Source organism: Agelaius phoeniceus, chromosome 2 (genome assembly GCF_051311805.1).
Source record: "Agelaius phoeniceus isolate bAgePho1 chromosome 2, bAgePho1.hap1, whole genome shotgun sequence".
NCBI classification, from domain to species: domain Eukaryota; kingdom Metazoa; phylum Chordata; class Aves; order Passeriformes; family Icteridae; genus Agelaius; species Agelaius phoeniceus.
Genome location: NC_135266.1, coordinates 107,610,495 through 107,630,743, shown reverse-complemented (window position 1 = coordinate 107,630,743; position 20,249 = coordinate 107,610,495). Strand labels below are relative to the sequence as shown.

The 20,249-nt window shown below is 40.2% G+C and overlaps 1 protein-coding gene across 3 annotated transcripts in view; it reads right to left on the bottom strand.

Annotated features, from left to right (window-relative positions):
- ROBO2 (roundabout guidance receptor 2) overlaps nucleotides 1-19,913 on the bottom strand; it is a 1,034,237-nt gene extending 1,014,324 nt beyond the window's left edge. Inside the window, exons 1-2 of one of the 3 annotated variants that reach the window (XM_077174511.1) lie at nucleotides 19,535-19,913; nucleotides 5,904-6,020 (exon numbers count right to left, since the gene is read on the bottom strand). In XM_077174511.1, coding sequence (XP_077030626.1) covers nucleotides 5,904-6,006 — 103 coding nt within the window. In that variant the 5' untranslated portion in view covers nucleotides 6,007-6,020; nucleotides 19,535-19,913. Of the gene's footprint in view, nucleotides 1-5,903; nucleotides 6,021-6,151; nucleotides 6,267-19,270; nucleotides 19,362-19,534 lie in introns of those variants that run through there. The other 2 variants (XM_077174512.1, XM_077174513.1) reach the window with 2 other exon arrangements.
- Between the last annotated feature and the right edge of the window lie 336 nt (nucleotides 19,914-20,249).

Sequence of the window (20,249 nt, the reverse complement as noted above, 5' to 3'; positions counted from 1 at the left end):
ATAATACAGATTACTCATGAGGAAAACCTAAATTTATGCTTAGATAGTTCACATTTTGCATGAGAATTCTCAAGCCCTTTTTATTGCTTTATTACTTTATACAAAAACTTCATGGGTTTTTGTCACTTCAGTAATAAGAACCCTTTTTTTCTCGACTACTTAGCACTCTCACCACAAATTTTCTACTTCCTCATTAGTAATGGCTATTCTGCTCAAGTTATATCCTCCTTAAAGCTAAAAGTAATTTTACCTTTTGTTGCATGATTTGAGAATTACATTGTAGTAGACTTTATAATGATGATTTCTTATTTTTAATTTTTTGCTGTTTGAGTTACCTTGGATCTCTCTGAAATAGGCAAGACATGAAGTATTTTCTTATTCTTGACCACAAAGAGCAATGTCTGCATGCTTAATAACTTATACTTTCTGTAAAAGTCCATGAAGATTAATTCTAAAGAAAAACACAGTATTTGGAGGTTGCATTAACTGTGCAGTGTCTTGGTCTGCAAGAAGGATTTATGACAAATGGAAATATAATTGATTGAAAGCAAGAAATGCTTTGTGATCAAATTGAAATTCCACAGCTCATGCAGAAGTTCAGCTGCATTACAAGGTGGTTTGTGCAGCTGCCTTTTTTCAGATTTCACTTTCCCATTAGCCAGTACCTGAAGTGAGAATACCTTAAAAAAGACTCTCCTAATTTCTTTTCCATCAAGAGTTTCTGCAAAAGGTGCTGCCTCGACAAATTAGGACATCTTTTTAAAAAATGTAATGTACTATTGTTTAACAGCCTTTTTTTCTTTTTTTAAAGCTACTTGCCATTTTTAAAGTGGCTATTATTAACCATTCCATTAAAAACAAAACAAATCCTCCCTTCAAAATACAGTGTTGCTATCCATTAGCAAAGCTGCATAATGCACAAGAGAGAAAGGTTAAGTACTAAATCTTGTTCAATTGCTATAAAAAACTACTGGTACTTAGATAGGGTAAAGGTACATGCTGATACTGTGCTTTCAAATGTATTTGGAAACATGATCATGAGAGAAGCAGCAGTCACTTTGCATTTAGGCTGATGCCTCTTTCACTAAAGTTCCAACACAGGCTGCTGAACCAAAAACAAGACTTTGCAGTTCAATTTTCATCTTTTTCATGAATAGGTGTATATACAAACCACCTTTCCATCTACAGCATCCAGTTTACATAGGCAGAAACGAGAATGTGAGTTTTCGATGCATCATTCACACACATTTCCAGCACAGTACATCTTGGCCTCAAAAACAAATATTTGGGTTTGTTGTTTCCAAAAACTCACTCAAATGTCTCTAAGTGCCTTCACACACCTACAGTGAGGATACAAACATAGGTCTAGCCCCATGATTACTTAGCTTCTTCCTCACTTAACTCAAATATCCACTAGAATTCCACAGAGAGGAAGCACCAAGACAGCAGGAATAACAGAAGGAGTAACACAACATGCCTGGAGAGCTTTGGTTGCCCTGTCCCAAATTATTCTTATTTATCACCCGAATTGATAACAGGTGGTAGTGCACAAACAAAGACCGTTTAAGCTTGTCACCTGGGTTTAATCTAGATTTGGATCCAAGCACAGGTCAGAGACTCAATGCTTTTTAAAGCATTAATACATTACCTGCAGCTTTGCACATCCACTTATTTAAAGGTGAGTTTGAAAGACTGATGTAAGAGGACTGATTTTCAGATAGCAGAAATTATTATTATAATAAAAACCTGCAAGTCAACTCACATCAGACACCCAGAAGAGATCTCAACAGGCTCTGGATGGGCTGGGTTACCTGGGAGATGGATGTGCACAAGGCTGGTGTGTGCAGCATCCCTGAGGCAGCAGTGCCACCTGGATCCCATTCCATGTCACCATGGGGCTGCTCCTCTTGCCACAGGGAGTCCCAAGCCAGGTTACACACATGCACTCAGCAGATTTGGCAGTGCTGAATGCAAATCATGGCACCACAGCACCCAAGTACCATTGCAGGATTTGCTGAGCTGTGGAATTCAGAACCAAGACTCTAGATTTCTACACACAGTTTTTATTTCTCTGGGTTTTACATTTTTTTAAAGCCAAAATCACTGCCAGTCATTTAGCACCATAAAACTGTATGTGTGAACACATACACACTCCATATATACAAAATACTTTTCCCTACCTTGTCAGGCAAGGTAGAGAAAGATACTGACACACAACTGCTCTAGCCCACAGCAAAGTGCAGTGGATGGAAATAGACTCTACAGCTTATTCTTCCTAGTCATCACTAAGGATGGGTTTGGGAAAAAATCCCAGGTATCCTCCATCTGCCTTCCTTCCCACTATTAACAAACCACAGTAATCTCAGGTCTGACTGAAGACTTTGTTGGATTTGGAGTATGTTTTGAGGAACATTTGGCTTTCTCAGCAGCACAGACAAAAGGAGGTGAAAATGAGGCAGTTTGAATGCTTGTCCTCAGCTATAAGCACCCACCTTATGACTCTGAAGTCCAGCAAAAACTCTGTTTCTGTTGGTACATTGATATTTACTCCTGTATATTCCAAGTTAGCCATAATGCTGCTGCCTTTATCATCAATTAAAGTCCCAAAATGCAAAAAACAAACCAAAACCATGACATACTTGCACACAACACTGCTTAAATTCAAAAGATAAGGTGCTTTTCCCCCCTTAGGCCTGTGTTGGGGGGGGGGGAAAACACAAGTTCCTGCAGGCAGAGGGTCAGAGCCTGGTGAGCCAGCAACACCCACTGCTTTCTAGCACATTGTTTGAGCTCTGAAGCCTCTTGGCTGTAGCACATGGCACAGCCTTTATGCTTGATCATTAAATAAAACGACCTGTCAACACTATACCCTGACAGCTCTGTAAGAAAAAGGATTTGAAAGGCACATCTTGGGCAGGAAGGATGCATCCAAGAACACCAGCAGCACTGCTCTGTACTTCAGAGAGCAGACACTGTTTCATCCAGCATCTCTAGAGCTTCAAAGAGAGCACCTGCTTCATCTCTACAGCAGTGAAATTCCAGGTATTAAGCAACATTCCCTTCTTTTACAAGTCTGAACATGATTAGATTCCAGGACTCCTTGTTCATCTTCTGTCTTAAATATCAATACTAACACTGTTTGTGGATATCACTGAATAGTAATTGCCTGCTTATTGTTTAAGTAACTTCAGACTTCCAGATATAGGATTTCTAAGTTTACCAGGAAAAACAAGTCTGTTTCAAAATACTCTTCAAATTACTCAGGGCTCAATGTTAGAGATAATTATTCTTCTAAATTTACTTATGTGTACAAAATACAGGCCAAAACACATTTACTCCTCTGAAGACAGAGGAGTAAACCTGCAATATTCAGGTAACTGAGAAAAGCAGAAGGGATGCAAAATGCTAAAAACTACACATTTGTCCGTTGTGGTAGAGTGCAAAATAAATTAAAACAGTTTCATCCTTCCTCCAGTCTCTACTGGACACTTACACTGGGTGGACTGAAGTGTCTAGTCCTAAGCTACACATGAATAGAGGAAGATGCAGCCCCATGGACTTCAAAAACCAGAGAATTCTTGGGTTGGGTTTATGTAAAAAGAGACAGATAGAAAGAGCTGTTGAAAAACAAAGGATTTTCAATTTAAGTTTACTATTCTGATTGGAAATGGAAGTGGAACAAATGTTGATTTCTTTCTAACTTCCATAGCAACCCACTCACACTGAAGTTATGTGACTCAGAAGCTGTTTTCTTTAAATGCAGCCATATGGCTTTTAAACACTCTTGGTTCTATGCCCAGATACACAATCATTATTTCTTCATTTTATTGTCCTGATAGACTCCAAGTAACCAAAATTTATAATTAATATGAATTTTACTCAAATTAATCAGAAATTATATTTCTCAGGCTCCTGCAAGGCATGCCCAAAGGGCCTTACTTTTTACTTTAGAAAAATAAAGTGTTAACAGAAACCCATATCAAAATTACAGATATGTCCAGAAACCTAGGTTTTGCAATTTTTATATAACCTTTGTATGCAATTATGCCAAAAAATATTTTTTTCCTTGTTTGTAATTTACTACTTCATTGCCATTAAAAGTTCACATTTCTCAAGTGAAGGTTCAAGCAATGCACAGCAGTTGCTGTAAATGTATGCTCAAAAGTCTACACTACACTTCCATCAGAGTACAAAGTCTACAAAGACTGAAACACAGCCAGTTTTATTATACTAGACATGCTTAGAGGTACTTAATATTCAAAAGCTGCATTACAACTTCAAATTATTTAAAAATCAAAGAAAAATAACATGATCATGGTCCATAATCCTTTTCCTAATTTTAGGAAGACATTTTGCATTCTAGACTGTTTTGTCACAGTAGTTTCATTTTTTTACAATTGGGTAGTTATTGGTAGTTACAATTTTTTAATTATCAGAAAATAGATACACGTAGAACTATATGACTGAAGGTCAGCTCACAGATCAAGAGTATCTTGTTATCACAGAGGATTTAGAACCACATAAAGAATATTTCACAGCACAGGTCCCCTCACACCACCCACTTTGAAAACAAACTCTTTCAAGATGTTGTATCTGTTTCTTTCCGATGCCATTAACCAGTATTTCATAAAACTGAAAAATTTACCATACCCATAACATTTTAGCACAATACCACAAAATAGCCAATCTTCAAATGTATCATCTGTTTTTCCAATTCAATGACTACAATGTCATAATGGACACTTGAGAAAAGCAACACCTTTTTGTACAAATACAACTTATATCACAGAAAAGCTGGCTACTACCTGCAAAACACTCATGACACTTTCCTGCTCAAGTCCTACATAGGCTGCCAGGTTGGCTTTTAGGATCTGTGGAGGCAACACACAGAAATGCCACAGAAGTTTCCAGCACAACTGCAATGCACAGTTTACATCCAATTCCTGCCTCTAAAACTGCACCAAGCAAGAGTGAACACCATGATCCTTCCAAACAGCCAAGAACTCTTTCTGCAGCCCAAAAATGCCTGTGGAAATGGACCTAGCACAGGTTGCACACACTGACCAGCATCGTGCTTGCAGCCAGGGACTGGAGTAATAGAGAACTGAGGGGCTCCAGCAAAAAAAAATTCAGCATTTTCCTCACTTGAGGAGTAAATTCAGGATGTGGAAATCTCAGCCTACATGTAACATCTATGTCCTGAGTGCCTGATAAAAGAATTCCTCAAAAAGGAATGCCTATCCACTTCCTGTTAATTTCAGCGCCTCAAAATGACATTTTTCCCCTTTCCCAGTTTGACAAAACACACAAACATCTTTTATTCTAAACACACATTAAAAAGTACAATAGCCTGGTTTTTCCTCTCTTGTTAGCAGCTCTCAGATCAGAAACATGCAATAATGCTTCATTTTTCTAAACTGAAAACCTACCAAGACATTTTCTTTTGCCTGTCTGCTTCCCTACAGCTGTTATTATGCACCACCATCAGTGAGTGAGACAGGAAAACAAACAGGGGAATTATTTATAGCATGGCCACAAAAGCCTTTCTGAATATTGCTGCTATCACAGCCAAACAACACAAAGTATCCATGTCTATAATCCCTTAAACAGCTACTTCTCCACACCTAGAGAGCCAACAACAGACACAAAGGGAAGATTCTTTTCAAGGCACACTTCAATCACTGAGCACATGAAAACAGATTCTGGTTATTCCCAAAGGCATCAAGACATCATTTTTTCAAACAGAATTAGACTTCTCAGCTGAAGTCCTTCTGATTTTTAGATCCCTTTTTCTTGTCAGCTGTTCACACAAGTTCAGCCCTTGATCACACAGCCTTCTTTCTCTAACCAGTGCCATGCAATGCCATGCCAATAGTAAATTGCAGTAGAAAATCTTCACTTACCTTGCCCTTGTCCACTGATCTGGTGACCCCACAGCATGGGAATTACTGCCAATATCCAGTGCATCTTCCCTGCTACTCTGCCACTTCCTTGTCCTCCAGCCATTGCATTATTGGATGCTACACAAAGAAATATTATTGAATGCTTTCGTTATAACTCTTGGGAAATATACCTTTGGGTGAAGGAAAGCAAAAAGCTCCCATAAATTTCCTCAGTACACATCTATAACTCTACTTTAATAAATACTCACTGGCAAAAATGCTTTTTCATTCAGAACCTCCCTGACTGTTTGCTCAACACTGTCACCTCATAGGCCACTATAAAATCAAAATAAGCTGCTTTGAAAATGCTTGAACTTCCCTTTCATACAGAAAGCCTGAGCTTCACAAAAAAAACCCCAAAAACAGATCCAGCCAGGCTTAAAAGACCTGAACAAGAAGCAGTTCACTGAGTCTCTTAGAAGTCTTATTGTATAGCATAGAAAATTTCCTGAGGCAAAGTCCCTCAATTAACTTGAAAATTATTTTTTAATTTTTTTTTTTTAATTTTGGGTTTTAAAACATTGAGATGTGTCAGCAGTTGCTTCTCATTGTGGGCTTTTAGGGACCAACTCTATCTTCCAGTCACCACATTTTTCATAATTTAGCATTATTTGGGTTGGAGAGAGTTTTAAAGCTCATCTCTTTCCAGCCCTCTGCCATGGGCAGGGACACCTCCCACTATCCCAGGGCACTCAGAGCTCCATCCAGCCTGGCCTTGGACATTTCTAGGGAATAGGCATACACAGCTTCTCTGGGCATCATCACTGGCACTGGCAACATTTACCCATTTATTATTCCACACCACACCTCCTCTTATAGCACTCTGACTCAGATCTGCTCCTTCAGAAGATCTGTTTAATCAAACACTGATTTGTCAGAACTGTACCAATTACACAGGACTGGCTGGAAAAAATAGAATTTCATTTCTAGTCTAAAGCATAGGCAGCTATTACAGAAATTGTTATATGAATATTTGGGAAATTTATCCAACATGTGGGAAATCTTGCAGCAATAAGTAGTTTTTAAAAAGGGGGTATTTTAAAAGCTTCTTTTGTTTTTTCCTATAAAGAGCTCTAAATTTTTTGTGAGCAGAACAATTTAAAAAATTAAAACAATTTGGAAAAAAATCCAAGAAAAACACTAAACTAACAGAAGGGTATATTTACACATTGGCTGATTAAGAATACTTTTACTATTGGTATTGCAGTAATTTTTATTTTTAAAAAAGCTATTTTCCAAACTCATGGATGCAGCACCCATCCATAACAAAAGGTTCAATTGAAACTATAATCCATAATTCTCAATTCTGATCTATAATCTCCTGTTTTAAGATGCAGAAAAACATCTCTGCAGCTTAAAACCCCAGGACTATTTACAGAATAAGAACCTAAGGAAGACTAGAAAAGCAGACATGTTGAACACTACACTTCATTTTCTCCCTCTCTCACCTGCCCCCACCTATGGAGTGGTGGGTGGTGAGCTTCCCCCCCTACTCTTGCAGGGGAAGCTCCTGCAAGAGGGGATTTTGGTTGACTGGTTAAAGGGAAGGGTAATTTTTCCTGTTTGTTGTGACCCTCAGACTTTCACTTTTGCATTTACTCAGTGCTCATAACCACCTGTCCTGATCACAAAGTATCTGCCCATGCACCTCCTCTAGCTACTCAGAACAAAAATTGTCTTTTGCTTCCAAACTGGTTGTGGGAGGTAACCCTTTTGCACAGAGGAACCCCCCCATTGTTACAAACACCTTGATTTTCCTGTCAAGAGCTTGTTTGAGGTGCCCTAGAACTGCTGTTGTCTCAGCAAAACAGTGCCCTCCCCAGCCAGCACACAGAGCTCCTCTCTGTCCTCTCTCAGCAGAGGGAGGGAAGAGAGAAAGGGATGCTAAAAAGCTTTGTTTGTTTTGGCCTTGGCTCTTTTTGGACTATTTAACCCCCACAGGGGAGGAGAAGCAAACAACTGAAAATGGGAATTCCAAAGCAAAAATGTAGAACAATAAACACAAATAAATGTCCTAAAATATATGCACATTAGCACTGCAAGGTCAAACAAACAGTTTTGTAAAATCAGTATCTTGAAAAAGAGATGTTCTGCTTCATGAATATTCTTTCCTCAAGCTAACAGACACATTCTTGATGCTCAGCCCAAGCAAACAGATGGTATTCAATTAGTTATTTACCTACTTTACAATTAATTAAAATGTCCAAGATAATTTTTGTTTTGACTGTGTCTACAGAACCCTAGAGTTCCACAAAAAGCTGGCATTTGCATCTCCAGCCCTGCTAGCTGCAATATAAATATTACAGCTCAGAAAGCATTAAGATACCCAAAGGCTTTTTCCAAGGGCACATAGGGATAGAACAATGGCTTCAGACTGTAAGAGAGTAGGTTGAGATGAGATATTGGGAATTAATTCTTCACTTTGAGGCTTGTGAGGCCCTGGTACAGGTTGCCCAGAGAAGCTGTGGCTGCCCCATCCCTGGGAGTGTTCAAGGCCAGGTTGGATGGGGCTCTGAGCAACCTGGTCTGATGGAAGGTGTCCCCACCCATGGCACAGAGATGTTGGAACCAAATGAACTTTAAGGTCTCTTCCAACACAAATCATTGTGTGATTACATCAGAACCTCACCAGGCAATGTTTGACTTTTAGAAAAGCTTTTTTGGTTTGAAAGTCCATAACTAGTAGATAGAGAAAAACAGCCACCTTAGTAGAAGGAACACTAGACACTGTACCTATAGTATTCCAGTTAAGAACAAAAGAAACAGAAACTGTAAGGTTTTATTTTGGATCCAAGAGCCACTTTCTTCACAACACAGGAACCATCCCTAAAAGCAAGAGAGGCAAGAGGGACTGCAGGGACTGGGTGAAAGCTGCACACTTCACAACAGCAGAAAACTCCAAAGAGAGGGAGGGAATCTAAGCCTTAAAGATATTACTCCTGTCATATTTCTTGTCTTCTATGAGATAATTTGTGAAGGGAAAGAAGCAAAGAACAGCAACTGAAGAATATGTAATGGAAAGTTTGAAACTAGAGCTTTCATTCCCCAATGAAAATTCAACAGGAAACTTTCATTATAGAAGCAGAAAACAGCCTCAGATTCAAATCCATTAATCCCCTCTGACTCCTGAGTCTCACTTTTCACACAGGTGCAGACAAACAGGTTTATCTCAGACAAACACATTTTTAAATTAAAGAACACCTCTCCTAACAGAGAGTACATTACAGTAAGAAAGCTTAACTAGCAAGTCTGTAATTAACCTTTACAGCATCTGGGTTTACACTAGTGCTGCTTCAGTCCCTCAAGTACAGGAATAAAATGACCAAGGACAGAAGCAAGCCATAAGAATCTCAAATCAACAGGAACAGCAGGTGCAACAGGTCTAGAGAGACAGAAGGCAGGGAAAAAAAGTCCTCTTCTTTCATCCTTTCTTTGGTTAGCTTGTAAAGAGGTGAACAGAAATCACAAATATACAAAAATAATTTTTAAAGCTAGTTTTTGTTGTTGCAAGGCCTACTGAAGGAAAGCCAAGAGATACACAAATCACATCCTCTCAAAGGCACAAAAAAAACTTATTAATTACTCTAACTTCAGAGAATAATCTATTTTTACATTACCCTCTAAAGCTACTACAAGAAAAGAAAATATACACTTAACTAAAACAGAAATAAAAAATTACCTGCAAATCTTTCTTCACCCTACTCCTTCTAAACCAACAACTCTCCCTATAAAAGTAGAAAAAAAGCTCAGCTCCTCTCCCACACCCTTTATAGCCCCTCCAAACAGGAGTCAGCTGAATTAAATTACATCTTGACCTTAATGCAGCTGTGCTCACACATATCCTGCACTAAAGCACACATGGGGGGGAAAAATAATAAAACAGCTACTACTGCTCTCTATTTTACTCTTTTCTCCTCTAAACCTGCATTGTATAGCTCTAACCTATAAATAGCCATGAGACTCACCAGCTTCACAGCCAAGAAAAAATGGAAAGAAGACCTTCTTCACATTTATTGACAATTAACAGCAACTAATTTAGAGTGAACCAGGTGCAGTCAGTTGGCAGGAAATCAGGGAACAGGGATAAATCTGATATATAAAGGACTTGAACAAAGTCTAAAGTTTGTTTTAGATGAGACTTCTGCTGAAGTAGTGTTGGCATGAAAAGCTGGGAGGCTTTCAGCTGCATTTCCAGAGATTTGTTGCCATCTAAATGGCACAATCCATTAAAATCCATAGGCTTTGCACAATTTGATTTGTGGGTGGCAACAACTTTCATGTATTTTGCTTTCTTTCTGTTACTGCCTGGATTATTTTATAGGCTTTTGTCTTGCTTGAATCACTGAGTATATCAACTATGTAGACTCAAGTATCCTTTTTAGTATAATTAATGTATAAGTTTCTCTGCAAAGCTATATATTTTAAAAAATATTTATTCTATGCAAGCATACACTTCATAAATCTTTAGCAAATGACAAAAAAAAAATGCCAGCTTCCTGGCAAATCATGGGAATGTCACTTGGCTCATAAAAGTGGAAGTTACCATTGCAGATGAAATAGAATTTAGCCACTTAACTACATTTAATGAACAGTTTTCCTCTCCACACAGCACCTATGAAATATCAGGTATAGATAGTAGGAAGGCATAAATGGCTTGTCTAACCATTGTTAATACAGCCAGCCTCACATATCAGCTGGATCTCCCTGAAATGGCAACATGATACAGGATTTTTAGCAGCTACGTTAAATGTTTAAAATTATGTAGTCATGCAAAGGAAAAAAAAAAAAAAAGGGGGAGGGGGAAATCAAACCCCAAAATACTGATAAAAGATCACCAAAACCATAAAATATCCTATAATTATTTGTAATGTTGATGTCTAATAAAAGTGCAAGGACAGACTAAATGTTTTTTTAATACAGATTATAAAGCAGATGAATTTTTACATCCCCAAGACAAGACTCTGACCTTCCTTGTGTTGTCATCTTATTGCAGGGGTTCCATACTCTTGTTTCCTTATCACAAAAGTTCCATACCTTCTTGTGGGGAAGCTCCTCAGAGCACTGACTCTTTCTTCTTCACAAAGCAGCCACTGACTCCAGTTCCCTTCTCACCCAGCCACCCCACTCTTTTATAGCACTCTTCTTCTCACTGGTTACAGCTGTGGCCTGGTAAAGTCAGGCCTGCTCCTAATCTTTGATAATTGGCCCAGCTGCAACTCCTTCAGGGTGAGATTACTTTCTACACTATCTTTATTTTCTTATATTCTATGCCCCTACATCCTTGCATGTACAAAAGTCCATGGTATCAGCAGGTCTGTTTATATCCATGGAACTGAAATCAGAACCTGGTCTGATGCATTTAAAATAATTGGATTTATCACTGATGTCTAACTCAGCCTGTTACAAAGACTGTATTTTTAACCTCATTTCTGTTAGTGCATTACCAAAGCCATTATGAATACAAAGTCCCTCAGAGGGCCATCTGTGGAACCAGATACTATCTGATGAGGACCTCCCTGCAGTATCAGGATTTTTTTGCCTGTTTAAATCCAGATGCAATACAAGAGCAGCAAAATAAGGTCCATACCACACCAGAAGTTGCCAGTGCTGCCCTTGCTGGGCCAAAGCTCTCCTGCTCCTCACTCCAAGCTGCCAGACACCATCTTTGTGCACAGAAGGTGAACAGCCATGAGCTGAACAGATAATCTGGGACATCTGCCAGCCTGAAGGCAGCCATGGCTCAACTGAGATGGCAAATCCATTGCTGGAACACAGATTCTTGTGACATCAGAACAGGGGCCTCTGCAAATCATGGAATCACAGAACCTTAGAAGAGTTTGAGTTTGAAGGGCCTGCAATGGCCAGGGACACCTTGAAATGGGCAGGTGTACTCAGAGCCCCATGCAACCAGGCCTTGAACACTTCCAGGGGTGTGGCAGCCACAGCTTTTCCCTGTGCCAGTGCCTCACCAACCTCACAGCAAAGAATTTCTTCCTAATATCTGATCTACACCTACTCTCTGTCATTTTAACAACATTCCCCCTTGTCCTGTCACTCCAGGCCTTTGTAAGGGGAGCCCATCTTTCCTGTGGGCTCCCCTCAGGCTCCGGAAGGCCCCAATTAGGTCACCCCAAGGCCTTCTCTGTTCCAGGCTGAACAATCCCAGTTCTCCCAGCCTTTCCTCCCAGCAGAGCTGCTCCATCCCTGGGATCCCCTTGGTGCCTGCTCTGGCCTGGCTCCAGCAGGTCCCTGTCCTTGCTGTGCTGGAGCCCAGAGCTGATGCAGCCCTGCAGGTGGGGTCTCAGCAGAGGGGGCAGAGGGGCAGAATCCCCTCCCTGCCCTGCTGCCCACGGGGCTCTGGATGAGCCCAGCACACGGGGGGCTCTGGGCTCCCAATGGCCAGGGCATGGCCAGCCTCTCACCCACCAGCACCCCCAGCTCCTCCTCCCAGGGCTGCTCTGGCTCTGCTCATGCCCAGCCTGCATTGGTGCTGGGGCTGCCCTGACCCAGGTGCAGCAGCTTGGACTTGGTCTGTTAAACCTCATGAGATTCCCAAGGGCCACTTCTTGAGCTTGTCCAGGTCCCTCTGGATGGCATCCCATCCTTCAGGTGTGTCACCCACACCCCTCAGATCGGTGCCATCTGAAAAACCTGCTGTGGGAGCACTCAATCCACTCTCTGTGTCACTGGTGTCTTCTTCAGTTCAGCACACCTGCCTGAAACTCCTGTGGTGTAATTACAAACTTTCCAAAACATATTTAGTAAGAGTGATTCGGAACATCTGATAGCAATTATTGATTACTCAGTAATGTACTAAATCATTATCACTAACTTATAATCAGGTTTGCTTTCAGAACCTTTCAAAGTTTAAGTAACTATTGATTCTTTCATAGTCTCTGATTAAAATTTAAAGTGAAAAATGTAGGAGTTGCAATATTTTTTAAGATTGAACTTTTTTAACATCAGATTAATGTTATAAAGAAAGCAACATATGTACTCTTAGGAGTAATAAAAATTACCTAAAGACATACTGTATCTCTGAATTAATTATTCCTGAATGAAGGCAAACATGTTTTAAGCTGGGCCTTACAAAATAGTTTTTTCAATTCTTTTTTGTATAGACACTTAGTAATTTCACTTTTCTGAAACACTATGAACCTTCAAAGCAATTTCATTAAGACTTAAAAAGGTTTTGTTTCCCAAAATGTAAAAAAAAAAAAAACAACCAAAAAACCCAAAAACTTTCTTTGCAATAGAAAGTTTAAATATTGTATGACTTTAGCTTTTAAGATTTTTCGTCCAGTTGTTCAGATGATAGGCTCTGATACAGGAATTGGCTGTATCACTATAGATGACAGAAGATGGTTGTGGAAACTCCCACCAATTTACTTCCCAAATGATTAGATTAGATCATGTCCATGCTCTGACTGAGGAATATCTGTGGGCTGCACTGGTCAATCTCACTAGATTTGTGTAACTTTTGTGACAATCCTAAAAGATGAATATCAGCTACATTCAGTTGACACAGATATTTTAGCCTTTAAGTCATTCTGATTCACAAAAGAGAACAAAGGAGTAAATAAAATTGTGACTAATCAACATAAGTTCCCTAATTACAACCATTCATACCTTCTGCTTTTGCATTAACATATCAAAATCAATAGAGTGGACTTTTGTTCCATAAAACCATTTGTTTTGGTTTTCTTTGCTATCTCATACACTGAGAAGTAAACTTCCAATGCATTAAGAAATTTCAGGTAACTGGCTCTGTCATTACAGATGAAGGATGAGGAAAAAGTGAGTAGGAGAGTAATACATTTTTCACAAAGTATTGGATCCCATGAACAAGTCAATGATGTTTTAAAGTGAGAAAATGTGAGGACCAAAAGTTTTCAAGTTACTGAGTGATAATAATGGGGCTATCTATTGTGCATCCATCACCCTGAAGTACCTGACACATATTTTGGACTGTTTTCATGCATTTTCTTTATGATGATTAATAGTGGCTTTGTACCCTCTGAAATAGCAGCCCATCACAAAGAGAAAGGTGTACTAAATTAAATTCAGATGATAACTATTTTGATCTCAAACACATGTGGAGCATAATATTGAAAGATTAGAACAAAACCAAAACAAACAAACAAACATCAAACAAATAAAACAAAAAAAAAAAACCCTGTGAGAAACACTCATGTTTAAAGTGAGGATCCATAACAAACAAATTGCAGAGAAAAAGGAGCAGGAGCATAAAAGAGTGCTTAAACATCTGCACTTCTCTGAAGCATTCATTATTCTGATCTCTTTTCCCCACTCTACATTTACATTAGAAAATGGTGAGGTTTAAGATGTATTTTCTTCTGTTACACTTTAAAGGAGAAAGAGGGGCACTACTTTAGATAACTAAATTTCCATAAAAAAGGAATAAATAAAAGAAGTTGTGTACCACTTGCCCACCTTTCATCTCCTGGACATGCTGCTGTAGTCTGGTTTGTCTCTAACACACCTCAGAAGCCCACAGAGGTTGATGAACTTTATTTTTCTTCTGGGATTTTAAACATTTTTGATAAAGCACCTCTTCACTTTTTTTTTTAGTGGATGGGGAAGGAAAGTTATAATAGAGACATTCCACCAGTGCCTTTTGGTCTGGTGAGGCTGGAAGCAAGACTTCCAAGCTCCCTAAGGTGACCAAAGCAACATGAAGACTTTTCAGTGCAAGTGTGCTTGTGCTGACACATTTCAGCCTGCTTCTCTGAAGAATGAAGGCAGATACTATGGCTCAGCAAACAAGCTCTAACCCAAATTTTCCCTTTTCAGTGCTGGAATTTAGCAGGGGAATTTTCAAGGTGAGCCCTTTGCTCTGACTCGACAAGAAAAAACAAGGGGAAAAAAAAATCCCTGCCTCCATCAGAAGAGAGAGTATGATGACTATAGGAGTGTCAAATATATATTTAATGACTGGAAACAACTCTGGAATATCTGGATGCCTCACACACAACAGAAATGCTGAATTTGCTGGAATTTGCTCAGGACCCGTGCAGTCCTGTGTTCTCAAGGGAGTGCAGAAGCGCCACCACGTTCCAGCTCCCCCAACATGGGAGCACAGCCGCAGAAATCAATAATTCAGTTTTTACAGCAGCCAACAGTCTTGCAAGTCTTCATGGAGAGCAACTAAGGCATGAGAGATGCCAGGCTGACCTGGGGATCTACTCAGGTGCATACAAGCAGGTGGTAAAGTCTGAACAGGTTCAAAGCCTGACACCTCTCCTAACCATCTACAAATGAATAAGTCCTAGTTGTGCTATTTCATATGCACAAGATTTCCAAATTATTTGCTTTGGTCTCTACTGGCTTCTTTTTTTTGTTTTTTCTTTTCTTTTTTTCTTTTGTACAGTTACAGATGCTTGTAATGTTGTACAGGAATTTTTAGAATAACTAAATTAGCTGGAGGTTGACCTATTGACTACATTCCAGTGAATGTATTTCATCATCTAGTATAGCTAAGAAATCTGATCATTATTTAATAAGTTATTAAATTACAGAGTTGTCTATATACTACACATTTTTACATTATTACCACTAACAAGGAACACTGGCACAGTTGTTCTTGTAAATCCCCCCTGCCTGACCTAAGCTAATTTTGATGGACTTGAAAAAAAAAACAAGTCAGGGTAGAATAATTGTGAAGAATGGGAAAAATCAAAGAATCACCTAATCACCTAATTTTTTGAGTGGGAGTACCAACAGAGATGGAAACAGTTGGTTAGGGCTTTTTTCCTGTTGAGTATGCAGAATCCAAGTAGGCATAAATCCCAGGGGAATAAAACAGTCCATCTTCCCCCCATACAAGCAATCATACCTTCATATGTTCAGAGAGTGCATAATTTACCAAAAAAGTTTTTGAGAGTAGTCTAGCAGTTTCTAATATTTATTGGAATTCTGCTTACATCTCTTTTAAAGGATCTCTCCAGAGTTTAGCTGTTTGGGCTTCTATAAGATAAAAAGCACAGTGGCTAATAAATTTTAAAATCCTCAAGAAATTCTTTGAGTAACTTTCCTATGCATAAAAACATTGCATCTTGTGATTTTTAAGACCTGATCCATGAGAGCTAGAAACTTCTACCTTTAAGGGCAGACACCCATCCTCTGTGACCTGAAGAAGTCTTTATTCTGACCAAGCTTCCTGAGAATCTGCCACCTTAAAACCATTGTTCATTCAATATTTTATAACTCTGATTCTAGGCTCTAACTAAGTGTACTTCTGTGACAGAAACTTCTTGTTTACAAGGTGAAGAGGGAAGGAAATGCTTCTGCAGCCATTAGTTTGGATTTATTACTTTGGGAGTTTTGTCTTCTGTTTAAAAAGAAAAACTAACATTGTTGGAGGCTCTGGGTTTTGAAAAGAAGTGAAGCTACTTGACAAATCATGGTTGAAAACGGGTTAGAAAAGAAGAAAACATTCTACTGTGAAAATCAACATAGTATTTAATATTTTTTTTGTTTTTGGCTGTTTTTCCCACAGCCAAGGACATGCTACCTTCCAGAAGCCCAGTTATGACTCCCAGTCAAACCCCATGAAGTTGTGAGGTGCAAGGTAGAGCTGATGAAGAAATTCTGCTGATTGAGAAGCAGACCAGCAGATAAAAGAAAAATCAATGCCTGAGCATCAGTACAGTGTAATAAAAGCAATATCTCATTTTGACACCTTGACTGAGGGGATTTTTTGGACAAAGACTGCCATTATTTTTCCACTTTCACCAGAGTTTAACCCCTGATGCCATGTTATGATTTCTCTGACTCCTGCCTCAGCTCCAATTGCAGCCACAGAGCTTGTTTCTGTCTTTCATAAAGGCTGCCAAGACTTTTCTCTCCCTCAGAGTAAGCTAAACATGCACTAGGAGGAGATCAGAGACCAGACATTGTGATACTCAGATAAAGGTATTTGGGCTCCAGAGATTTTATTCCCTCCAAAAGGTGAAGACTGCTTTGTCCTTCTCACAAAATATTTCATCAGCAGAGACTTCATCCATTTGTTGTTGCTTATAACTTCTAGCTGACCTTGTAACAGGTTCTCTACATTCAATGTTTAAAGACAAAGCCCTGGAGCTGAAGGCACTCCTGAGTTTTTTTTCATTGAGCTGAACCATGGATCAAGATTTAATCTGATGCCAATTCCCCGCATTCATTAAGATCAGTTATTCCACAGAAAAACCCAAATATTCCAAGGGAATTGGTGTCAGATAAACTGTCTCTCCAGATAACCAACAAAGAAAAGCACCACTTCAAAACACTCTTTAAATAGATGACTTGGCTTTCAGCTTTGTAGGCGTGTTAAGAGATTTCAATTGCTACTTGTGAAAAAGCCTGGTGACGTCTCACTGTTGGGAAACTTAATTTTAGCACAAACAAGAAGTCAAGGAGGGAGAAAGGAAGGTAATAACACCCACCTAGTACTTGAACCTGCACAAAAATTTGCATTGGAAACATCAATCCTGCTAAATTTCAGTAAAAACATATCAAGAAGTGGCTTTCATCCATAATGGTATTTCTTTTCCTTATTGTTTCTTTAAGAAATAGGATTGGTGGGATTCCTTTCATGTTTATTCTAATGTTTACAACCTACTTAATTTAGGAATTTTGGGATAAAGGGACTTTCAGTATAAGCATATATACTTATACTGTTTTCTGTTGATTTTGAGAACTCTACTTGACATCAGAACAGATATTTTTTAATTCATTCTGAAGCCAGAGTAAAATGTGCAACAGAAATTCGTAACTATTCAGAGAAACAGAACACCATAACTGCACTGTAAGAACTCCAGTAGCTCAAGAAACATACAGATCACATGGCAGTCCTCTGCACACAGGCAAAGGTCATTTGAGAGAGGAAAGACACATATTTACACCCAATTTCTACATATTAACTGAAAAGAAATTTTCCATCTGGTGTTCTGAGTTTTCCACAATGGTACAAAGGTTATTAATGCTACCAAGAATGTCAGCTGAATGTCCACTGTAACTGTGAGTTACAGCAACAGCCTGGTGAATATCCTGTGCCCATATTAATCACTCTCATTTAATTAATCATTCAATCATTTCTCTGACTGACACTGCTGATGGAGCCTTGGATGGGAAGATGCAGGTAAACACCTCCTACTTGCACCAGATTTGAGCTGCAGCAGAGAGCACCTATTTCTCACCACCCAGCAGGAGACATGAGGCAAGGGAATTAATACTTTTCACAATTTTGCCTCTGTGCTTCTGGCTTACAGCAGCGTAATGACGAGAAACAACCACCTATGTTCTTGCTATATCCAGCTGTATGAAAAAATGCCAGAGAAATACTGAAATTTGTACCAGGTATGAAGTACCTGAAATGTAACAAGTAACATGTAACTCCAAAACTAGTTCCCATCATTAATTTCTGGTACAGTAGGAATAAAATATGGTTGGTTTTCCACAAGTATTTTAATTCATGGAGTATATGTTATGTAGGTTAAATCTGAAATAAGTAACCCAGTACCAATAGCTTTAAATAGGAGGCTGTACCTTTGGCTAGAAGGACAATTACTTCCCTGGATTTACAGCTGGTACCCAGCCAATTCTTGACCCAAGATTTAAAAAAAAAAAAAAAAGTTAGAGCCTATTTTTGCAATCCTATAGGCCTATGTTGGGACCCATCTTAAGCATTAGTATTCCTTCTTGACCATAAATGTTTTATCTACACACATAGGTATGTGGTGGATATATTTCCATTTATCCAAACTTAAGAAAAGAAAAAAAAAAAAAAAAGGCTCCTGAGTTGGTTGCACACAGCTTAAATTCATCAGGTTGGGTTTCCTTTGGTGCAACATGTCTGTACTGGAGTGTCATCACACTCATTTGCATTTGTATTACTTCTCCCAAAGCTAATTACAACTATCTTTCTTGCCTAACTTTTTTCTTATTATTAACTTCAGCCAAATTCAATATATTATGCTAGTTCCAAATTAATGGAGGAAATGTGCAATTTCCAATTTACATACTGCACTCTAATACCTTTTATGAGCTGCTTGGTATATTGTGATCTATAATTTGAAATAGCTGGCATTTTGATGCATTAAATTGTAGGTAAAAGAGGATGAATGAGCAAAACTCCAACACTCTTTCTTCATGCCAGCACTATTGACTCCTCCCTTAGCTTTGCCATTAGGATTCCGAGGGATGCCCAGCACAATCCCAGCTCGAAGCACGAGGGGTTATCCCTGCTGCCCTTGGGCTCCGCGCCCCCAGAGCCCACCGACCTCTCCAGCTTTCCCACCTCCAGCCCCGGCCAAACTTGGGGAAGTTACCTGGGCGGCGGGAGGCACCAGCCGAGGGAGCAGAGGGTTCCCGGGGGGCGGTGCGGGGCCGGGGCGGCCGCTCTCGGGGATGCTCCGAAGGGGGAGGATGCTCCCAAGGGGGAGGATGCTCCCAAGGGGGAGGATGCTCCGCCGCGCCCACCCCCATCCCCAGGGTGAGCCCCGGCCCGGCTCGGGCTGTGCTGGGGATAAACCGCAAGATTCCAGCCCCATCCCCTTTTTTCATCTCTCAGCTCCCGCCCTCTCCCCTCTTACCTGGAAACGCGGTCCCGGGAGACGCGGGGGGCGCCCGAAGTTTGCCGGGGAGGGCGGGGGCAGATCCCGCTGGAACTGAAGCCCAGTGCGGGGTGCGCGGTCCGCAGCGAGCACAGCCCAGGCGGAGCAGGCTGACTTGCTCTGCTAAAGGGGGTGAAAAAAAAAGAAGGGGAGCGGATGGAGAGCGAGAGGAAGGCCCCCGTTCCTACGGGCTCCGCAGCCGAAGGGAGGAGTTAGTTTAATGAGGGAAACGTGCCCGAGTGGGCGCACGGCCGGGCGGGGCGCGAAAGTTGCGGCGCTCCCGAGCTCCAGCACCGCGGACAGCGGCGCCGGCCCGGGCTCCCGGCAGCCGCACATGGGGAGAAACCCCGCCTGCCGAATCGCTGATGGAAAACCCGGCAAGCTGTTCCAACCGTAAATTTTTATCACCCTTTGAAGATGGCATGCTATCCCTCCTGGGAATATGCCAAGCGGTTCCTGCCAGCACTCTCTGAAAATAGGGATCACGTCATGAGAGCCTGAAGCATCACTGATATCCCCCCCAATACACACAAATTATACTTTATTGTATGCATTCTGACTATTTATTGTATGCATTCTGACAGATTAGTGATCCACTACCACTGGCTGGTAAATATTATTAACCTTATTCTGCAGCTGAGGACATTGGGACAGAGAGGTTATGATTGATGTTTCATACATAGAGCCAGATCCC